We start from the raw sequence: 21048 nt of genomic DNA on the forward strand, positions 1-21048 counted from the left end.
CTAGAGGCGCTAAAGACTGTGACGATTGGTGTGTGACAAGTTGAAGTAATAGTGTGTCTTTTTTTGAGTGTCTTGAGAGAACGTGCTGATGGAGGGAAGAAGCGACGGTAAGGTGACCTCTGCTGTTGCAGGTATCACACACACACCCACCAGCAATTTTGTGACTGTCTGCGTAGGCTAGTGTTTGAGAGCGACATTTTAGCCAGTAACAGAGATGGCATCCCGTTGGATGACTGCTGCTCAAGCCCTCACTCGGGTAATAGAGGACAGCTCTGACGTAGGATCAGAGACTGAGACAGCAGATACTGAGACAGCATCTGAGGGATAGGACAATGGCGCAGACTCTGGGAGAGGTTTTTCAGTCAGAGAAGTCTCATTCAATAACTCCTCTTCCAGTGATTATGAGGGAGGTGATGAGGACAGTCCTGCTGTCCCTTCGCAAGCACAGTCTGTGCAACGGGGTAATAGTGGGTTAGCCCAACCCAGAGAGCAGGTGAATGCGGCGGCAAGCAGAGAGAGAGTGCTCTCTTGGGAGCTCCCCAATTTAGTTCAGCCCCAAATTCCACCGCCCAAATCGTATTGTGGAGACATCAAAATTATCTATCACAAAACAACCTGGTTTTGTGAGGCAGGCACCTGCCTTTTTGGTCCTGGGCTCAGCGGCCATATAGGGAAACCTACCTAACCCAGGCATTTCTGGAAACTAGACACCCGGGGGAAGTCCACAGAGGTGTGACTTGTGTGGATTCCCCAAAGTTTTCTTACCCAGAATACCCAGCAAACGTGAAATGCTGAAGAAAAACTATTTTTTTCTTGCATTTCTGTCACACAAACTGCAGGAATATGCTGGGATCCACAAAATTCCTACCACGTAGTGTTTCCCCACCTGTTCTAATAAAAACCTTACCCCACTTCACTGCCTGTACCTAGTGCCTGCGTCAGGAATGGATCAAACCAAGGTCATCAGTTTCCCTCATGTAAGGACCAACATTGACCGTTGTATGATCTATTCCTGACACGGGCACTGGGCCTACCCACACAAGTGAGGTACCATTTTTATCGGGAGACTTGGGGGAATGCTGGGTGGAAGGAAATTTGTGGCACCTCTCAGATTCCAGAACTTTCTATCACCAAAATGTGAGGAAAAAGTGTTTTTTGACAAATGTTTAGTTTTGCAAAGGATTCTGGGTAACAGAACCTGGTGAGAGCCCCACAAGTCACCTCATGCTGGATTCCCCTAGGTGTCTAGTTTTTGAAAATGCACAGGTTTGGTAGGTTTCCCTAGGTGCCGGCTGAGCTAGAGGCCAAAATCCACAGCTAGGCACATTCCCAAAAAACAAGTCAGATTTCAATGTAAAAATGTGATGTGTCCATGTTGTGTTTCCTGTCGCGGGCAGTATGCCTACCCACACAAGTGAGGTACCATTTTTATTGGGCAGCTTGAGGGAACACAGAATAGCAGAGCAAGTGTTATTGTCCCTTGTCTTTCTTTACATTTTTCCCTTCCAAATGTAAGACAGTGTGTAAAAAAGAGTCTATTTCAGAAATGCCCTGTAATTCACATGCTAGTATGGGGACCCCGGAATTCAGTATGTGCACATAACCACTGCCTCTCAACACCTTATCTTGTGCCCATTTTGGAAATACAAAGGTTTCCTTGATAACTTTTTGACTCTTTATTCAGTGGAATTAAAGCAAGACAACAACGCCCAGAATGCATTAGGTTATCCGACAAATGTTCAGGACTTTAAAAACAAAAAGAGGGTGGGAGCATACTGCCTCACATCCCAAAAAGACTTGCTGCTTTCTACTGATGAAGGACTGAATCCAGAAACACCTGTCTAGCGATACAACGCTGGCTGCACCAAGGGTGGAAAACTAAAGGCTACCACTGAAGTAAGTGTTATGAACTGCTTTTACCATAATGCATTGGAGCAGACAGTGCTGGGATGTGAAGCAGTGTGTTCCCACCTTTCCTTTGTTCAGGGCTTTAAATAGTGTGTGTAATGATCTGAAAGGACAAGGTCACACCATCACAAAGTCCTTCTGCCCATCCATGTGGCCCGGCATCTGCTTCTCTCTGCATACATACTGCAAGGACTTTGGTACAAGTTATATTTTGTATTATTTTTTTTCCTTTTTCCTCTGTGTTCTGCCAGCCTCAGCCAGAGTTTATTCTCTGGACCGGCCATAGAGTACATGGGGAAGGCCTTGCTATACGGGAACGCCTGTTGTATGTGCCTTTATTCTAAAACTCAGTGGCTTCTTTGTGGTCGCTGACTTGACAAAAGAACTTAAGTGTGTGAAAATTATTTTGCAAACATTGAAATCTAAAGCTGGAGGCAAAGTATCATGCAATTGTTTAGTAGGTATAGGCAGGGCCACTGAAATTGTGACTGCGGCTGCAGCGTTTTTTGCATGATTATGAATTTGCTACATTTGTCACAAAATCATCTGCTGCTGCATAATCTGCACATTTTAACAAAAGAAAAATGTTTCTAGCTCATATGGTTCAAAAGATACAAAAAGGCAGCAATAGGTGTTGACGCAGAGTGGAACACCCTTTGCAAAGGTTGACTGAACACCTTTCTGTTGCTCATTCCTATATTTGGGTGTTAAACCAGTTCTAATGAGGTGCATCGTATTCCCAGACAGTGTTAACAAGTTTACAAATCAGAATATAATGAAGAAATACTATCACAAAATGTGCAGCACTGTGCCCCATTATTTTCTTTCTTGCTGCATAATTTGGCCTTCCCCTGCCGCATAATTCCAGTGGCCCTGGGGATAGATTAGTGGGAAAAGTTGTATATCTGCGCAGCCTAGACTCCCAGAAGCCTTTTTTGTGTGCACAGTTCTCACCCAGAATTGAGGCTGCACACATTACTGGTCCCTGGGTTCAGAAGGCTTCTGTGTGCAACCCATCCCCTTAAAGTTGCCTCTGCTGAGCAGGCACACGTTGTGAATGTGCTAGCACTGGAGAAACATTCTGGTGCAATGGGGGGGTTGGCAGGCAGTCGAGTTCGCATGTGCTGTGAAAGAGCCCATGGCAGGAGGGTGGTGCCCTGGAGATCAGAGAGTCTGTTCCCAGGCTGCCTTTTGAGCCTCAAAGGGTCAAAATCTTATCAGTGCTGCAGAGAAGTAATGCTCCTTGTCACTCTGCCAGAACCTTAGGTATTCAGTCATTTCAAGAGCTTGTGCAATGCATAGGCCTGTGTAAACCGCATATTTCAATGCTGCTTTCATCTGCTAGCCATGGCTGCTTGGCGTCAGGTTGATGCATCCATAAACACAAACCGTCACGTCTTATCCGTCCCAACAGGTTATGTAATAAAAAAAAACTCAGTAGCTGGTGAAGTAAGAGCACATGCCTGAGGGCAAATACAGAACAAAACAATACATAATCTCCCATCAAGCTATATTTTCTTCTCACTGCTTATCTACACCAACATATGGTATTTTCTCAGTTCGTTTCGACCTGGTGAATGGCACGTCCGCGGGTGCTGCGTTGCACAGCATGGGCGCCGAGCCAGTCACCTCATCAGGTTGAAGGAATTCAAGCTGTTAATCTGAGTATTGAAGCAGGAGGAGAACCTGGCATTGCGGGTCAGCCACCGCCCTCCTGAAGCCCAGGTTTGTATAGGTGGACGCACCCCCTGCTCTGTCACATCCTGCCATTTACCTTTAGCGAGGCACCATTTGCCGGTGTTTCATTAAATTTCTTCACTTTGACATTCAGAGCACTGGGCGTAAATCAACACCCAGCGCAGACCTTGTTTCATTACTCAACAGTTGATTACACTGGTCGACAGATGGGTGTGCGCTGAAGCCAAACAGGAGACTCAACCCGACAAACGGAAGAGCAGTGCTTGCAGTGTACCTCACATTACCCGCTGGAAGGGTTGAGTGTACTTCAGAAGTCACCACTGCCGTGGTGGAAGTCCTTCCTGGTGTACACTGGCCTCAGGCATTTCTAGCATCTGTGCTTCACACTGCTTTTGACTACTGTTTGGCTCCATACATCACTTGTTTGTTTATTAGGCCCTCTCAGGTTTTCACTGAAATCAAGAAGTGTTCTTTTCTGTGTTTTTTTAAATCAAGAATACTTGTGATGTTAGATTCAGAACTAAAGGCACACAAAATGCTCCACAGTAATGTAATATACAGTAAGTGTTGCATTAAAAGTGCCTTAGTGTGGAATATACAAGCTCAGGGCAGTATAAAGTAAAGGGAGCTGTAAAATCAGTAATAAAGGAAAACATTGAGAAAATAGACCAGAAAATAAGATATAGTTTGAGTGAGTCCAGTAGGTTTTCAAGAATAGATTGTCAGAAGGCCTTCTCCCCTATCTGCCCAAATCTCACCTTTTTCAACAAATATACACATGGAAATTACCCTGACATAAACCATATATGTAGATGCACAGAGTTTAATGTACTATCTGTTACCATTGTTGACAGGAGGGGGCATCATGGTGCCCTTGAGGGTTCATCGCTAGCGGGTTCTGGCTCCTCCCTCAACACTGCTACCAATTAGCATCTGCACATATTACATATTCTACTTGTTTGGGTCTTTTTAAAGCACAAAATGCAATGGTATAAAAAGGGCATATTCTATAAGGAACAGTGAAATATATCCCATATTTATCAGAAATAACATCCTCTCCATGGAAGCGAAATCAGAACTGGAACATTGAAATTGAAATCCAGCGCCGTTGTTAGCTGCATATTGCAGTAGTGGCTGGATACATGAGCTCAGCTATTGCTCGTTGTGTTTTTTTTGTATTCGTGAAAGATAAACAAGACATGTATTCTAAATTAAGTCAGTGCCCTTTGCTAGCTGAAAACACTGCAGGAGTAGTCTAGGATTGCTGAATAATGCTTTTGCAATCATTGTTAAATTTGACTTGCTGTAAGTAGCTTCTACAATCTCGAATTTAAATAGCTAGAATGTGTTCTTTAAATAATCATTGGCAAAGCAATAGGTTTCTCCTCTCTGAACTATTTTTAGCAACGCTGAAGCGGAAACTGAAAAAAAAAGTAGTCATTTTGTAAGATGTGCAAGTGGTTAGAAAATGCATGTGGGCTTTTTTTCTTTTTATTTACTGATACATGTTGGATTGGTTAAAAAAAAAAAAACTGGGACCAAAGTGTTTTTAACTGGTTGCGGGAAGTATCAAGATCATCGGGTGGAAGCACATGAAGGGCGCTGGTGGGGGAAGGATCACAGAGGATAGGGTCGAAGCAACACAGAGCGTGGCAGGAGAAGTACACAACATGGGTGAGGGAGACCAACTCAGCACAGTGTGGAACAGGGGAAGAAGCAGCACGGTGAGAAAGCAATGTGGGGGAGTAGCGCCTAAGGGAAAGTATAACAGGGATGGGTGTGGGGGAGAAACACATGGGTGAGAGAAACATGGGTTAAGATGAAGGGGCAAAGAGAAGTACACAAGACAGCTGGTAAACACATGCGCTCTCATGGAGTGCTTAACCAAGGAGTGTCTTTAAAGGAAGCATTGAAAAGACCCAAGGAATGAAGCCATGCCTTAGGGGAGCTACAAACACAAGAAAAGGAAGGAAAGCCCACTCAACAAGTCTTTGAAGCAGGATTGACTGCATTTATAGGTTACTTTATTAAAAGCATGCCATGTAATGCAATTAATTCTACATGTTCTTGTTTCCACTGCACATCATTTAAAATGTACATGGCAATCAAATATGAAGTTTATGCTAATGTGAATCTGCCTAATGAGCACACTCCCTAGGGTTCACAGCAACATTCTACCAGGCGTCTTCTCAGTGTTCACATTGATTTCTGTAGATCCTGCTGGCATGTTGTCTTATCCAGGTGGCTGGTTGACACCTGTTCGGTATAAGTCAATAAGGACGCTCAATGAAGGATCACACGCCAATTATAAATACAATTTAGCTTTACTAGACTTGCAGGTAAATGTGGGCATTAAGCACATTAACAATAGTAGAATAAGAATAGCAGTGAAAAGCATCTATTTATATATAAGTACACTACAAAGAGCATCTATGCATATATATATATAAGCAAAGAGTTCATTGACAGATATAAGTTTTGATTAACTGTATACCAAAATGCATCACATACGATGTTCAGGAAGCAGAATATAAATGAGTTGAATACTTCTGATAAGCTTTGATTTACTGCACTCCAAAATGCATGTTTCAATTACTGCAGCAGGCTCTCACTACGATGTTCAGGAGGCAAAATATAAACAAACTGAATACTTCAGATAAGCTTTGATTTGCTGCACACCAAAATGCATTTTTCAGTTACTGTAGCAGGTTCATACTACGAGGTTTAGAAAGCAAAATATAAACAACCTGAATACTTCAGGTTATAAACACAGTGCAAGCATAAATAATCAGTCATAATAATAGAGCAGAGAAACAAAGGCATTTCATCCCTGTGTGGAACTTAACTTAGTCCACGAAATACTTGGAAGCCCTCTACCGCCTGCTTGGACCTCTCTCCCCCTCAAGCATCACGGTCAGCACAGCAGCGCTGGGCCATGGCAGCTTTCACAACTCCATCTGCGAGCTTCAATTCCCTCACCCACCTTTCAGTGTTTAAGTAACCTGAAGCTTGGATTTTATCCCCTTCCAGTATTTTCTAGCTACGTTATCAGTACATGTCTCTTGGCTGCCTTGCCATTCCCTGGCCATTGTTTTCATTCCATCTTTTACTGTGGTCTCGTTCTCAAGGTTGAGACTGAATCTCCTTCACAGCCTGTTTCTCACACATGCAGCTGTGAATATGTTTATCTACGAAATGTCAAAAGAAAACAAGCTTGAAAGGGAACAACATGAATTTCTTCCACGTTGCTCTGGCTTCGGCAGGCTTCACGCTCATCTACACTGTTCAAGCTAATTAACCCTTCACGTCACAATGTCTTCCGCACCTTTCCCTATACTGATCACATGTTGATAGATGGCTATAGACAACATGTAACTAATTCTTAATCTTTGATAAGAACTTTACTGAATACAAATATGCATAGTTTCAGATGAGAACAAGTTACTCAAGTTAACTCATGCAAACATAGGCCCAGCTTTCTGTGAAAAAAACAATGAAGTAATGATTAGAAAGTGGGTGTGAAAAATGAAAGCTTCTTCAGGAATTGAGAGCCACGTTTAGTGAAGGGATGGTGGTCGTTAGGGTGGTGGTGAGGTTGGTGGTAGCGAGGGTGTGGCTATTGAGGATGGTGGTGAGGTAGTGGTAGTAAAGCTAGTGAGGGTGGTAGTGGTATGGTGGATGTAGGGTGATGATGGGGTAGTGATGGTTGTTAGGATGGTTGTTAGAGTAGGGTGGAGGGTAGGATAGTGGTAAGGATTGCAGTGGCAGAGTAGTGGTAGGGTGGTTGTGGTGGTTGGCCGGTTAGAGTGGTAGTCATGGGGGAGTTAGGATGCTGGTGGTGGTACGATGGAGATGGTAGTAGAGTGGTGCTTAAGGTGAAGTTTGTGGTAGTGAAGGTGGTGATTAGGATGTCAGGCCTCGAAAGATCATAAAATTGTTACTAGACCTGCAGGTTGAGTAGCTTGAATAATCTACTCAACCTAACTGTAATGTACTTGACCCGTAAACAGGTCTCCAATTGTGTGATCCTAGGCAGATATTTTATTTTACGGAGTCGCCTTTTCCTTAAATCTCAGGTGATTGCACCTCCAAATATGTGAGTTCAGCATTTCTTTTGTACAAAAAAAACTCTTGTTTCATTAAATATACTAAACGTTTGCTCCATGTATAGTAAGAATCTAGCCCACATATAGGGTACACATGATCCATGACGTGTCTTAGTTTACTAATACCAATGCCATCAGGGCAGAAGTATTTCCAAGTTTATGTTTAAACACTCACTTTAAATAAATATATTACTAAAGCTTGAGGTGGTCACACACTGTCATTTACAGACAGTAAATGTCCAAGAAATGTCCACAAACCTTCCCACTAACTTGCAGCTTTACAAATAAAACTACGCAGTTTATTAATAATCTGTGAAAAAACTGGGTTTCAGAAAACAATCTATCATTTGCACACCACCAAGTAAAGTGTTCTTATTTGTTTTCATCCTATTAAATTATTTTTTTCATCACACTGAATAACAGAAAATGGTCTTTCACAGCTACTGACATTATTTTGAAATGTTTGTACGGTTGACTTAGTTACTTAAAAGTTGTGTGTTAGGAAAAACCTACCTAGTCTTTCATTTCACAGTTTTTACAGCAGGTCAGACAGGTCACCTTACAAAATCGTGGAACTCTGCAGTCAGAATGAACAATGGTTTAGGATGTTACTAGACCCCCTCTGTTGCAATATAGGCCCATGTTACTCAGTTACGCATTATGTATCCTCTCTCTTTGGTTTCCATCATTCATTATTTATATAAAGAGACATTCGCATTATATTTTATTGATGTTCTCAAGACTTCTAAGGTGAATTTGAAGGTAGTGCTGGAGCATCAGGACTGTCAGTAATGGCCCTATAGACTCTACCCCAGATTTTCACATGGCCACTCATACTCTGTATTCTGTGGGTGAGGGCCAGACTGCCAGTATAGCTTGAAACTGCTCAGCAATATTTCTAAAGGCTGGTGGCACTTAAGGGATATTTGTTACCCAGCTAGGTGGGTCTCTCTTTGTAGCGAACTCTGAAGGATGAAGGGCTGAGTGAAACCAGCAGGATTGGATCTGTGACTTCAGGGCTCAATTCACTTCTACTGGTGCCACCACACCCACCGTGCATGTCGGGAGAGCTAGTTAGGTGTCAATATGTGACTCAGTTACCCCCTCAATAAATACTGTATACTAGTGTGACGGTCATCAAGTTAATTGGAAGAAACGTTTGGCATGAAAAAAGTATGAAAGTGGTTTATGTTGACTGTAATAAATGTACTTCTATTTTCAGTAACGCATAAGTCTACAAAAGTACAATATTGAGTGCCTGGTCTCGGCACTGAAGCTGTGCCCCACACACTAAGCAGAGAGCCTACGCCTGGCCACAGAGCATCAGTGGGATACCACAGATGGTTCTACTGACCAGTATTTCTGCATGTATACCAGTTGCAGAAAATGACTTGAAGGTATTTATTTGCAGCCTCAGTGCCACATCTTCCAGATACCTCTTCTTAGACCTCTGTAATTATACAGAGAGAAAATAGTGTTGGTAATTGTGCAGAGTGGATTAAAGTGTCTACTAACTAAACAGATCATTACTAACTGCCTCCTCTTTGGCTCTTCCTTGGTAGATTTCTTGAAGACATCATGGCCGGAGGTCCATAAATAAGCTGCGACTCCTATTGGGTGCCAGTGGACCAGGGCGTGGTCATGTCCGATATCATGGACCCCAACACTGTGCAGGAGGTGGATGAAGAGTGGGAGTCTGAGGCGGCCACGAGCGGTGACACTGGCCTGGATGAGGAGGAAGAGTATGATGGGGAACCAAAGATCTGCCGTGTCTGCGGTGACCAGGCCACAGGCTACCACTTCAATGCAATGACATGTGAAGGGTGCAAGGGCTTTTTCAGGTACTGGTGCCTTCTCCTTCGATCAAGCCTTCGTTCTCCTGCTCGGTTCTCTTTAAGTACGGGGCACCTCAAGGCACTTTGTTGCAATCTCATGGTATTCTGGAAGCTACAGTGTGACAGCAAACCATTTGTGTCTCTACTATTGTCTTTTATGTTCACTATTGTGCCAAAGTTACTTTTGTCAGTCTTTGCTTGCCCTGATACTGCCTTAGAGGCTCCACATACTGTGCCATGGTTTTTAAGAGTAGCAGCTCCACTCATTGTGCAAATATTCAACCTAAGTGTGCCCTTAAATCATGCTGGTGTTGTCCAGGATAGTGCTTACCCCATTTTGCTATGCCCTACAGTACACCACTGGTGTGAGGATGAGTGTTGAATACATATTGCTACAGTATATTCTGATAATGTGCACATGCTATGCCACTCTTATCCATAAAAGTGAGCACTCACTGGACAGTGGTGTTACATAGTAGTGCTCACATGCCAGGGGGTTGGTGTCTGCAGCAGAAGCTACCCCCGTGTGCCAGGATTTCACTAAAAATGCCATGCCAACAAGCAAATATTGGCTTAGTGGAAATATGCCAGGCTGCAATGGTGAAATAAAAAGGAGGTGTATTTGTATTTGGACATTGCAGGAATACAGCACTGTTACCTCCTTACCCTGAGAGCAGCTGCCAGAGCTTGCATCACTGGTGTTTCAAGAAAGACAGTTCCAAAAGAACAGATGTGAGCATAACATTCTACACTAAGACCAAAACCATAACTTCCCAAAACCCCGTGTCCACCCCCCCACCCAAACCCCGCCCTATCCGGACAGAGACAGTGCAAAACAGGTAACAATACGAGAGAAAAACATCAGATCTATAGGTGAATATATTACATTGTCACAAAATCTATCACATGCTTAGGCGTATAGTGTTCTCTATTGTACTTCCAACCCAGGGAACTGCTTCAAATTCACACAGACCAAATGTCACTTTCATACCATGCTTACTGACAAGTGTACCATTCTCACATCTGTCACTTTCTCCAACGTGTCAATTTTTATGTGACAGTGATCGGTTCATTCTAAATTCAGTGTAGAATGCTGAACCCCCTCCCCTCATCAGAACAAAGGGGTTGTCCCATTACTATAATGTGATGTGGTCCTTCTTGCCCCCACAGCATGTCCTTCAAGGCTTGCCTCCAACCCACACATTGACCAAAGCATGCTGCAGGTGCTCCTCCACAATCTGGTTGACTTGCTTCCCTAACCTTACTCCAAGGATGATGCAACAGAGGCCTTATATCTTTGATTCGGGCAGATTCCAAAAAACCCTTTCTTTCTAACAACGTCCGCTCAGTGCCATTGTCTGTTTCCATTTAGTTGGGGAAATTCCCACTCCCCCCTTCTGAAAACATCACTGAGGAATTTAATCATGACAGGAGTTCTGACATCTACAAATCTAATTTCTGGCTATTAGGATATGTAATCAACAAGTGTGAGGGCATATACAGGTGCTCCTTCCAATATCCCGAAAGGTCTTGAAATGTCAAAAGCAAGTTTGCTCCAAGGCACCATATGTGCCTCCACGGGAGAGATGAGTGTTTGATTCTTTACCTGGGATTTGTCATTTAAAATGCAAAGACTGCTGTCTCTTACATATTTTCCACAACCTTCTTAATCCCAGGCCACTAAAAAGCTAGTCTCACACAAAGCTTCCTGGCTCTGATGCATACCTCTTGGACAAGATTCAGCTACTTAGCCCAAAGAATTCCATGCACAAATCTCACCACTTCCTTCTAAACTTAAGCACCGTCCAAAGCCTCCTGTCACCCTTCTTCCTCCTCTTTTCTTCTTTGAGTGCACTTTTCAACACAGACCCCACTTGACTCACAACACAGGTAAATTCTAACGCCTCACATTCCACATCCATAAGAATTCCAGACACTGGCATACAACACAAAAAATCAGCAGCAAAAGTTTCTCACGACTGACATGTCATATCTTACTGATATTGCCAACACCCTGTGCACGAACCGAAGAAGCCACCAAGGGCTTGTGGTCCATACGGATCTGGGACCTAGTGTCCTAAACATGTTCTAAAAAGCTGTGTGCCCCTCAATAGTACTAATGTATATTCTCTGATGGTAAACTAAGTGGACTTTGCCCTTGCAGTGCTCTATGAGTGAATGCAAACCTTTAGACTCTTCCATTGCTTCTCCTTTGAAGCAACAGTGCATCTAGTCCATGAATACTGACATCTGTCATAATATTGATAACCTATTCTGTGTTGAAAAGTTTAGGAGGCTGCTCAATGACAATATCAAGCTTTACACGTGTAAAGTTGGATTGGCAGTTTTCACAACAAGCAGATCTCCCTTTCTTCTTTAATAGCATGTGCATGGCAGTAGAAATTTGAGAAAAATATCCAGCAAACTGAACAGTTTTCTGTTAATCCAAGAAATTACCCTAACTGATCATTAATTTGTTGAGGAGGCTTATCATTAGTGGCTCTCATGATTTTCAACTTGGGCTCGGCACCCTTTCCTGAAACCTGGTGTCCCAGATAATCTGCAACACACTAAATAAAACTTGCATTTCTCTCCCTCCCCTTTGCACAGTCATGCCATGCTCAATAAAGACTTTCAGCACCCTCTTTATTCTTACATCGTGCTTCTCAACATCCTTTCCCTACAAAGATATCAAGCTGAAAATACATTACTCCACACGTGTTCCCAAACAAAATCCTCACAGGTCTCTGGAACACCAGAGATGCGGAGGCCAAATCAAACAGCATGCATTTATATCTATTTGCACTCCTGATGGTAACAAATGAGTGAGGTGATTAGATTCTTCACTATGTTTATTCTGGTCCTATGCCTACAACATATCTAGAAATGTGAAGATCTCTGCATCTTTCAGGGTGCATAACTCGGATATTATGTCCGGGTTCACAATCAACTCTGATATTTTGACTCATCACCAAAGTCAACGCACAGACTGAGCAACTTGTCAGTCTTGAGGGTCAACATAACTGAGACCAGCCATTTAGAATTTTCGATTGGCACAATAACCTCAAGCTCACATAATCTGTGCAACTCTTTGCACAATTCCTCTCTCAACTGCAGAGGTACTTTGCACACCTTGTGCACTACTGGCATAGCATTCTCCTTGAAATGAATCTGTGTTGAAAACCCTTCAGTTTCCCAAGAGTTTCCCTGAAAACCTCACGGAGCAACCATACCCACTTCGAAGTGCACCTTTTCTACTCTTCAGTCTGAGTGACACTTAGCAACTTTCCTGTAGAAACAACTTGATTTTGATAAATGAGGTCAAGCATGATGCTGAATTCACCCTGATCGAGCAAGTTTGAACCTTTCTTGGTCCTATACACTATCTTATTGGCAACATTACCATCAAACGCTAACTCTGTTAAAATCTCCCTTCACCTTCTCCTTCTGCCATAGGCTAATATTTCGATCTTTGAGTTTCCTAAAGCAATGTGTTAAAAAATATCAAATACATTTTCATGAATTAGACTTAGGGGTGAACCTGAGTTGGCTCTAACTTTCACTTTCTGACAATTGATAGTTTTATTGCATTACTGTTTACTCCTCTCCCGCATAGTAAGGCAATCTTACTAGATATGTTATTGTGCTACTGTTCCACAGTCAATACATACACACTCATCGCTCTCGATATCCTCACTTACACCGTCAACAGTACTTGTTTGCACTATATCAGATTTTTTACACACACACACACACACACAAACTCCTCCCTCCCTCCACCCCCCCAAATCTGAGACCTACAGGGCACTGCTTGGAATTTCCTAAGTGTCAACTACTGCCACATCGAAGACAGATAATGTTCACGTTTTCCTTAAATTCTTACTTCTGCTTATCAACATTACTGTTTATTTTGTGCCAGAAATGTGTCCTTAACCTTGAAACTGATTTTTAATTTCCTTGCACAGAATAGTCACCAGAAATGAACATTTCTTGCATGGCCTTTGAATGTCCAATACCACGAGCTTTACTTGAAGTCCGTTCCAAGTCTGATCAACAGTAATTTTTCCTCAATGAACTCTGATCATTTTATCTTTTATATTCTGGTTAGTACATAGTACAGCAAGTGTTAAGAATGGATCTATAACATCATCAGTAGGTTCTCTTGAAATTTGTGGGTCTTTTACATAAGATGGTTTCTAGCACAACATTCCTCTGTGGACAAACCTCTTGGCCAACATCTTTAATACTGTGGCTTACTCATCCATGGTTTCCACTGCATTACTTTCTTCACCTACATGTACTTTGATAGTTTGTCTGGGTACAGCCCTCTGGACGGAGAATATGAACCAATAAGGCTTTGTTTTTCTCATTTTTATCAATGTCCCCTTCGGTGGCTTCAGGGTATGCTCCGAAAGGAGTACTTTGCTGACAGATGTAGTTATTAAGAAATGATTGCTAAGCGACCAGGATGAATGTCTGGTTAAAAAAACTCATCAGTGCAGAATTTTCTAGGGCAAAAACAATACTGTGCATAGAAATTGTTTCCATCCGACAATGAAAGGTGAACTCTATGGATGCAATTAATTCAATGTGATGAATGGTTACTACTGAAGCCGAAGTCTCACTAGGTTCAGCACCACAAGGGCTATGCATTTAAGGCAATGCTAAAGTGTGCCCGTCATCATGCAATTTAATATTAGGGCTCCCTGTTTTATGTTATTTATTTTTTTCACATTTCTGTCTGTATTAATTCATATATATTTTTTGACCATCTTATTATTATTTATCCATATTTATTTTCTGGTTTTCAAATAAGTTGAGTCAAAAATGGTACATTTCCACACTTATTAAAATGATGGACATGCACCCATACTTTGGTGCCCGTCGTGTTTTAACATATTCAGCAGCCAAATATAGCAAAACAGTATAGCCACAGGTAAATATTAGCAATTTACTATAAATATATTTTATCATATGCCTATATTTAAATATACCTCAACCTGTTTTTTAACTCCTTATGCTGCCTATCTGCTCACCTGCTGTCTTGGAATTCACAACAGACATCATGGAAAGTCATTGATCAGAAGCACAATTTTCTATATTTTTCCACTTTTACGGATAAATACAAACAGGAAACACATTTTCTGTCTGTACTTATCTGTAAAAATCAGTAAAAACGCAAAACCGGAAGCCTTATTTATGACGGATGTAGGACACTAGGCAGATAATAAGTTGATGTTGGATAGGTGTGATGGTACATTGGCACATTATTTTTTCATCCATTGGGGCTGACTCCAACATAGTCCTCAAGTTGTTGGCCGTGCATTGGGCTTGTCTGGTTAACGTGCTGTCTGCTTGGACCTTCTCCAGTTAGGCTCCCGATAACGCTTTGGTTGGGATGGACGGTGAAACCACAATCAAATGTCAGCAGGAGGTGTCCGAGCTCCTCACAGTGTCGCTGAAAGAAGGGAATGTGATCACAATCTTCATGCTGGCTATTTCCGCAATATTCATCAGATCTTGCTTCTGTCGTGACCTGCAAGCCGCAGATCAAAGTTAAGGAGGCCCGTAAAAATCAATTTAATTTGTGTAGCGGTGCTCCTGCTTAAGTTGAAATAGGGTGGGCTTCCCTAACCCCCTGGGTAAGCATCACATTCTAGAACAGTCTACACCAGTGGTTCCCAACCTTTTGATTTCTGTGGACCCCCACTTTAACATTAATGCAACCCAGGGACCCCCACTGAATCATCATTGGAATCCGGGGACCCCCACCTGACTCATTACTGGAAGCTGGGGTCCTACTTTGTCAATATTTGTTAATATTTTTAAATTTTCTAAGCTCTCGCGGACCCCCTGAGAAGGCTTCGCGGACCCCCAGGGGTCCCCGGACCACAGGTTGGGAACCCCTGGTCTACACTAAGATCCAGCACTTAGTAGCTAGACTGACAAGTTCATTTTAGGCTTCCAGGATTAATTGAATGAAGTGTACAGTAGTATGTGGTATTTTGGTGCAGTTTTTATAGAGATTAGTTTAGGAAAGAAAGAAATTGACCATCTACTTAAGTGTGGAAAAGTTAGATAAATCTTACTTGCTGGGCCTGCAGGTTTCAAACATTGGGTCTGATTCCGGAGAAAGTCCTGGCCCGGCTTGTTTTAAGTTAGACCAGTGAGTTGCAGGTGAGCACTTTTCTCAGGTCGATAGCAAGGTGTTCAGAGGAGACCAGGAGGGCTATGGACTCGGGAGCCAGCTTGATGCATTTATGCATCCAACAGCTTTAACTGCATACAAACTCTTGCAGGAAGCCAGTACAACACTCGGGGGGTTATTACAACTTTGGAGGAGGTGTTAATCCGTCCCAAAAGTGACGGTAAAGTGACGGATATACCACCAGCCATATTATGAGTCCATTATACCCTATGGAACTCGTAATACGGCTGGTGGTATATCCGTCACATTTGGGACGGATTAACACCTCCTCCAAAGTTGTAATAACCCCCATGATCTCTTATCCTGGGAAATAGGATCCAATGATCAGCAACTCTTTGAACAAAAAAATCTGGGAATGGGAGAGAAGAGAAATGATGGGTACTCTCCCTTCGGTGTGAAACAAAATGATATTGCAAGTTGAAGGCGTAGTTCATCCAGCTTTCTCATCCATACTTCCATTCTTCTCTCAAGGTTGTGCCTGGAGGATTTAAGTAACTTGTATGGCTTAAAATTGACCCCTCATTATCTACAGGGAGTGCAGAATTATTAGGCAAGTTGTATTTTTGAGGATTAATTTTATTATTGAACAACCACCATGTTCTCAATGAACCCAAAAAACTCATTAATATCAAAGCTGAATATTTTTGGAAGTAGTTTTTAGTTTGTTTTTAGTTTTAGCTATGTTAGGGGGATATCTGTGTGTGCAGGTGACTATTACTGTGCATAATTATTAGGCAACTTAACAAAAAACAAATATATACCCATTTCAATTATTTATCATTACCAGTGAAACCAATATAACATCTCAACATTCACAAATATACATTTCTGACATTCAAAAACAAAACAAAAACAAATCAGTGACCAATATAGCCACCTTTCTTTGCAAGGACACTCAAAAGCCTGCCATCCATGGATTCTGTCAGTGTTTTGATCTGTTCACCATCAACATTGCGTGCAGCAGCAACCACAGCCTCCCAGACACTGTTCAGAGAGGTGTACTGTTTTCCCTCCTTGTAAATCTCACATTTGATGATGGACCACAGGTTCTCAATGGGGTTCAGATCAGGTGAACAAGGAGGCCATGTCATTAGATTTCCTTCTTTTATACCCTTTCTTGCCAGCCACGCTGTGGAGTACTTGGACGCGTGTGATGGAGCATTGTCCTGCATTAAAATCATATTTTTCTTGAAGGATGCAGACTTCTTCCTGTACCACTGCTTGAAGAAGGTGTCTTCCAGGAACTGGCAGTAGGACTGGGAGTTGAGCTTTACTCCATCCTCAACCCGAAAAGGCCCCACAAGCTCATCTTTGATGATACCAGCCCAAACCAGTACTCCACCTCCACCTTGCTGGCGTCTGAGTCGGACTGGAGCTCTCTGCCCTTTACCAATCCAGCCACGGGCCCATCCATCTGGCCCATCAAGACTCACTCATTTCATCAGTCCATAAAACCTTAGAAAAATCAGTCTTGAGATCTTTCTTGGCCCAGTCTTGACGTTTCAGCTTGTGTGTCTTGTTCAGTGGTGGTCGTCTTTCAGCCTTTCTTACCTTGGCCATGTCTCTGAGTATTGCACACCTTGTGCTTTTGGGCACTCCAGTGATGTTGCAGCTCTAAAATATGGCCAAACTGGTGGCAAGTGGCATCGTGGCAGCTGCAGGCTTGACTTTTCTCAGTTCATGGGCAGTTATTTTGCGCCTTGGTTTTTCCACACGCTTCTTGCGACCCTGTTGACTATTTTGAATGAAACGCTTGATTGTTCGATGATCACGCTTCAGAAGCTTTGCAATTTTAAGAGTGCTGCATCCCTCTGCAAGATATCTCACTATTTTTGACTTTTCTGAGCCTGTCAAGTCCTTCTTTTGACCCATTTTGCCAAAGGAAAGGAAGTTGCCTAATAATTATGCACACCTGATATAGGGTGTTGATGACATTAGACCACACCCCTTCTCATTACAGAGATGCACATCACCTAATATGCTTAATTGGTAGTAGGCTTTCGAGCCTATACAGCTTGGAGTAAGACAACATGCATAAAGAGGATGATGTGGTCAAAATACTCATTTGCCTAATAATTCTGCACTCCCTGTAGTATGAAAAGGCTGAAATAATGGTACAGGATAAATTTGAGTGACGTAGAGGAACCCTGAGGAATCTCCGATGCTGTTAGCACTTCTAGGATAGGAAATGGTCGGAAGAGCTTTTTTGAAACCAGGAAAGGATTTGTGACTGGGATTGCAGGGGGGAAGCTGTCTTTTGCACTTTTTCTGTTCTCCTCTCATACGTATATTGTACTTTATTATAATTTGAAAAAGTATTTTATACGTAAAAAATTTTTTTTTTTTTTTTTTTTTAGGAAATTCGGTTTGGCAACTCTGCTCTGGTTCTTGTTTTTGCTTTTCGTGCAGTGGAAAGTGGACTAAGGGGCAGGTTTTAGTGAAACAACAAAAGTGTACATTTATGGTCACTTCGACCTACCTGCGCCATTCTCTTCCGTGTATCAGCAGCATGTCCAAGGTTACACAAGGTAACTGACCTCTGACCTTCACATGGTTCGAATTCTCTCTTTTTTTCCCGAAGTCAAGTTTATATTTGACTGCATCGGCCATGAAAACAATTGCAACACAGTCAACAAATTAGTGCCACATTAAAAGTTAATACAGTTACATTTTAGTAATTCATTAACCTTTTAATATCATGCTGTTTTATTGGTTGTTTTGAAATAGTTGTAATGACCTACACAGTCTAATATAAACTTGATTTAGAAGAAAAAGAATTTGAAACATTTGATGGTCGGTGGTCACCTCATGTAACCTTGATAACATGCTAAAAGGAATATATGATCCCCAGAAGAGGATGCCGTAGGTAGGTCCGAGTGACCGAAAGGTATTCAGCAAAATTGTCCAAAACTCAAAGTGCATTGCCCCAGACACCTACACAGCTACTTTCTGTGCCATGCGTAGGGTGGAAGCCTGATTGAAAGGGAGATAGGTAATTGTTGGTATACTTTTATGTCCCATAACTTAGTTTGTCGTATGCTTTTTTCAGCCACTCGTGATAGGTTTCATGATCAATAGTGTATTGGCAAAAACCAATAGCAAAAGCAGTATGTATGCGCTATGTGTATAGTGTGAACAGAGCCAAAAGCCAGCTAAGCGCTGTAGTGCCCAAGGCAAAGACATGAGCAGAAGGTGGTTGGCAGGTTTGCTGATCTCTAAGAGCAAATGTGAGCTTGTACTGCATCACGATGAAGTGTTCTTTAAGGAGGGGCGCCTTCAGCTCTTCCCTGAATTGGAGCAGGGGTGGGACTGTCCTGATGGAAACAGGGAAGTTGTTCCAGGTCTTGGGTGCGCAGCTGAAGAAGGCGTGTTCCCTTATTTGTACCTTTTCCTTTTCTGTGTCTCCAGTCTGATGGTGTGGTGGCTCTGGGTGTGTAGAGCGCTGCGGGAGGTGGTGAACTTGCCAGCCAGATGAGTAAGGGTACCCATCCTCACGGCTTTGCAGATGATGCAGTTTGTTTTGAAGATGGTGCTGGCGGGCGGTGGAGTTAAGGCAGCATGGATGTCATGGGGTCCAATTTCTACATGATGAAACATGCCGCTGCTTGTAGGGTGCCCTAGAGGGGGGTGGCTTGAGTGGAGTCTGGTGGGCGAGTGCAGCAGGGATCTGCCACCACCATATATAAGAGAGCTTGAACGTTGATTCTGAAGTTGCTTTCTGGGATGAATGCCCTAACTAGTCCAGTAGAGTGTTTTGGTGCCAGGCTCTTAGTGTTGTTGGCGATGTGTTCTCAAAAGATTCTCCGATTTGCCAAGTCTTTTTTTCAGCTCAGGTGCTGTGGTATTCTTGAAGGTGGAAACTGCCATTAAGGTTCACAGCAATATTGTTTTCAGCAAAAGGATGTACATGCAGCGTGCAATTTCAAGTACTAAGCAGTTTGATCAGCGGCGGCTCCTCCGTTTGGGCAGAGGAGCGTCTCACCCCGGTCAGTAGCGGCAGCTGCAAAACCTTTCAAAGAAAACGATAATAAACCATGTTTATGATCGTTTTCTTTGAAAGGGGCGGGGCCACGAGGGTGACGTGCACTGAGGGGGAGTGCTTAGCACTCCCCCTTCACAGCGCATGTGTGTTTGGCCGGCCATCTCGGGCAGGCCAAACACACATGCGCACCAGGCTCTCACGTTGCTGGGCTGGAGAGAGCCTGCACAGGCTCCCAGTCTACATGGGAGCGCACTGGCTGGGCGCTCCCAGCCAATCCTAACGCTGCTTTAAGCAGCGTCAGGATTAGCGCAGGGCAGGCTTGGGAGCCTGTGTCTGCAGAGGAGCGTCGAAGGACACAGGAGCGGCGGAGGAGGTACATTTTGTTTTATATATAAATTAAATTTAATGTTTATTCCCTCCCGCCTCCCCCCCCTTCCGCTCCTCCCCGCCCCCGCAAGCCGCTACTGAGTTGGATTAGCTATTTTCTTAACTACAAATTGACTCACCAGCGTCATTCCATGTTGTGGTTAATAACCATAATTATATTAATAATAATGATTGTAATACAATGGCTGTAACTAGTAACCCTGCATCTGTGCTCGGAAGCACAGTCCACACTCGGACATGTACAGACACACTTAAATGCTGACACCCGCACAAATACTCAGTTTCACTCACACTTTCATATATGCATAGACACACACATATGGGTACACGTACACAGAGAGACACACAAATATATATTCAGTGACATAATGACACGCAGACACACATGCACAGGCGCTTGCAGTGAAACGCGGAGGCACTCAGACCCACACTAATAGACCCACACACACCGACAGGACCCCCTGGAAATCAATGTATTACATCGAAGTATACCGGTGCTCTATAACCTCCACAGTAGTGAGCATGCGCAAGTAATCAATGCCCCCGGTAGGTAACCCTTGCCCCAGTTATGCTGAGAATCATTGCCCCGAATGGTGGGAATCTATCCATAATTATTGTCCTTAATAGAAGGAATATTCGTGTAATCATTGCCCCTAACACACAGAATGTGCTAGTAAGCATTGCCCCTCAGGAGGAAATATAACAGATTTTTTTCGGATTTGTCCTTAAAAAAAAATCAATGCAGAACATTTAAAAATGTTCTTCACTTAAAACAATTTCGGCAATTTGCAATCATACGGGTTTGTGTATCCTCACACTGATGGCGTCATGTCAGCCTTGTACATGTGAGGGACTAATCTGTCTTCCTCTGTTTCTTGGCTCCTCCCTGCGCCCTGTCTTTTTACCCCATGCTTTTTTTTTTTT

At 42.9% G+C, this 21048-nt stretch overlaps 1 protein-coding gene across 2 annotated transcripts in view; it reads left to right on the forward strand.

Moving 5' to 3' along the window:
* Positions 1–21048, forward strand: part of NR1I2 (nuclear receptor subfamily 1 group I member 2) — a 260681-nt gene that overhangs the window by 157064 nt on the left and 82569 nt on the right. The window contains exons 1-2 of one of the 2 annotated variants that reach the window (XM_069202690.1): positions 8984–9109; positions 9275–9553. In XM_069202690.1, coding sequence (XP_069058791.1) covers positions 9354–9553 — 200 coding nt within the window. In that variant the 5' untranslated portion in view covers positions 8984–9109; positions 9275–9353. Of the gene's footprint in view, positions 1–8983; positions 9110–9274; positions 9554–21048 lie in introns of those variants that run through there. The other variant, XM_069202689.1, reaches the window with a different exon arrangement.

The sequence above is a fragment of the Pleurodeles waltl genome, chromosome 8, assembly GCF_031143425.1.
Source record: "Pleurodeles waltl isolate 20211129_DDA chromosome 8, aPleWal1.hap1.20221129, whole genome shotgun sequence".
NCBI classification, from domain to species: domain Eukaryota; kingdom Metazoa; phylum Chordata; class Amphibia; order Caudata; family Salamandridae; genus Pleurodeles; species Pleurodeles waltl.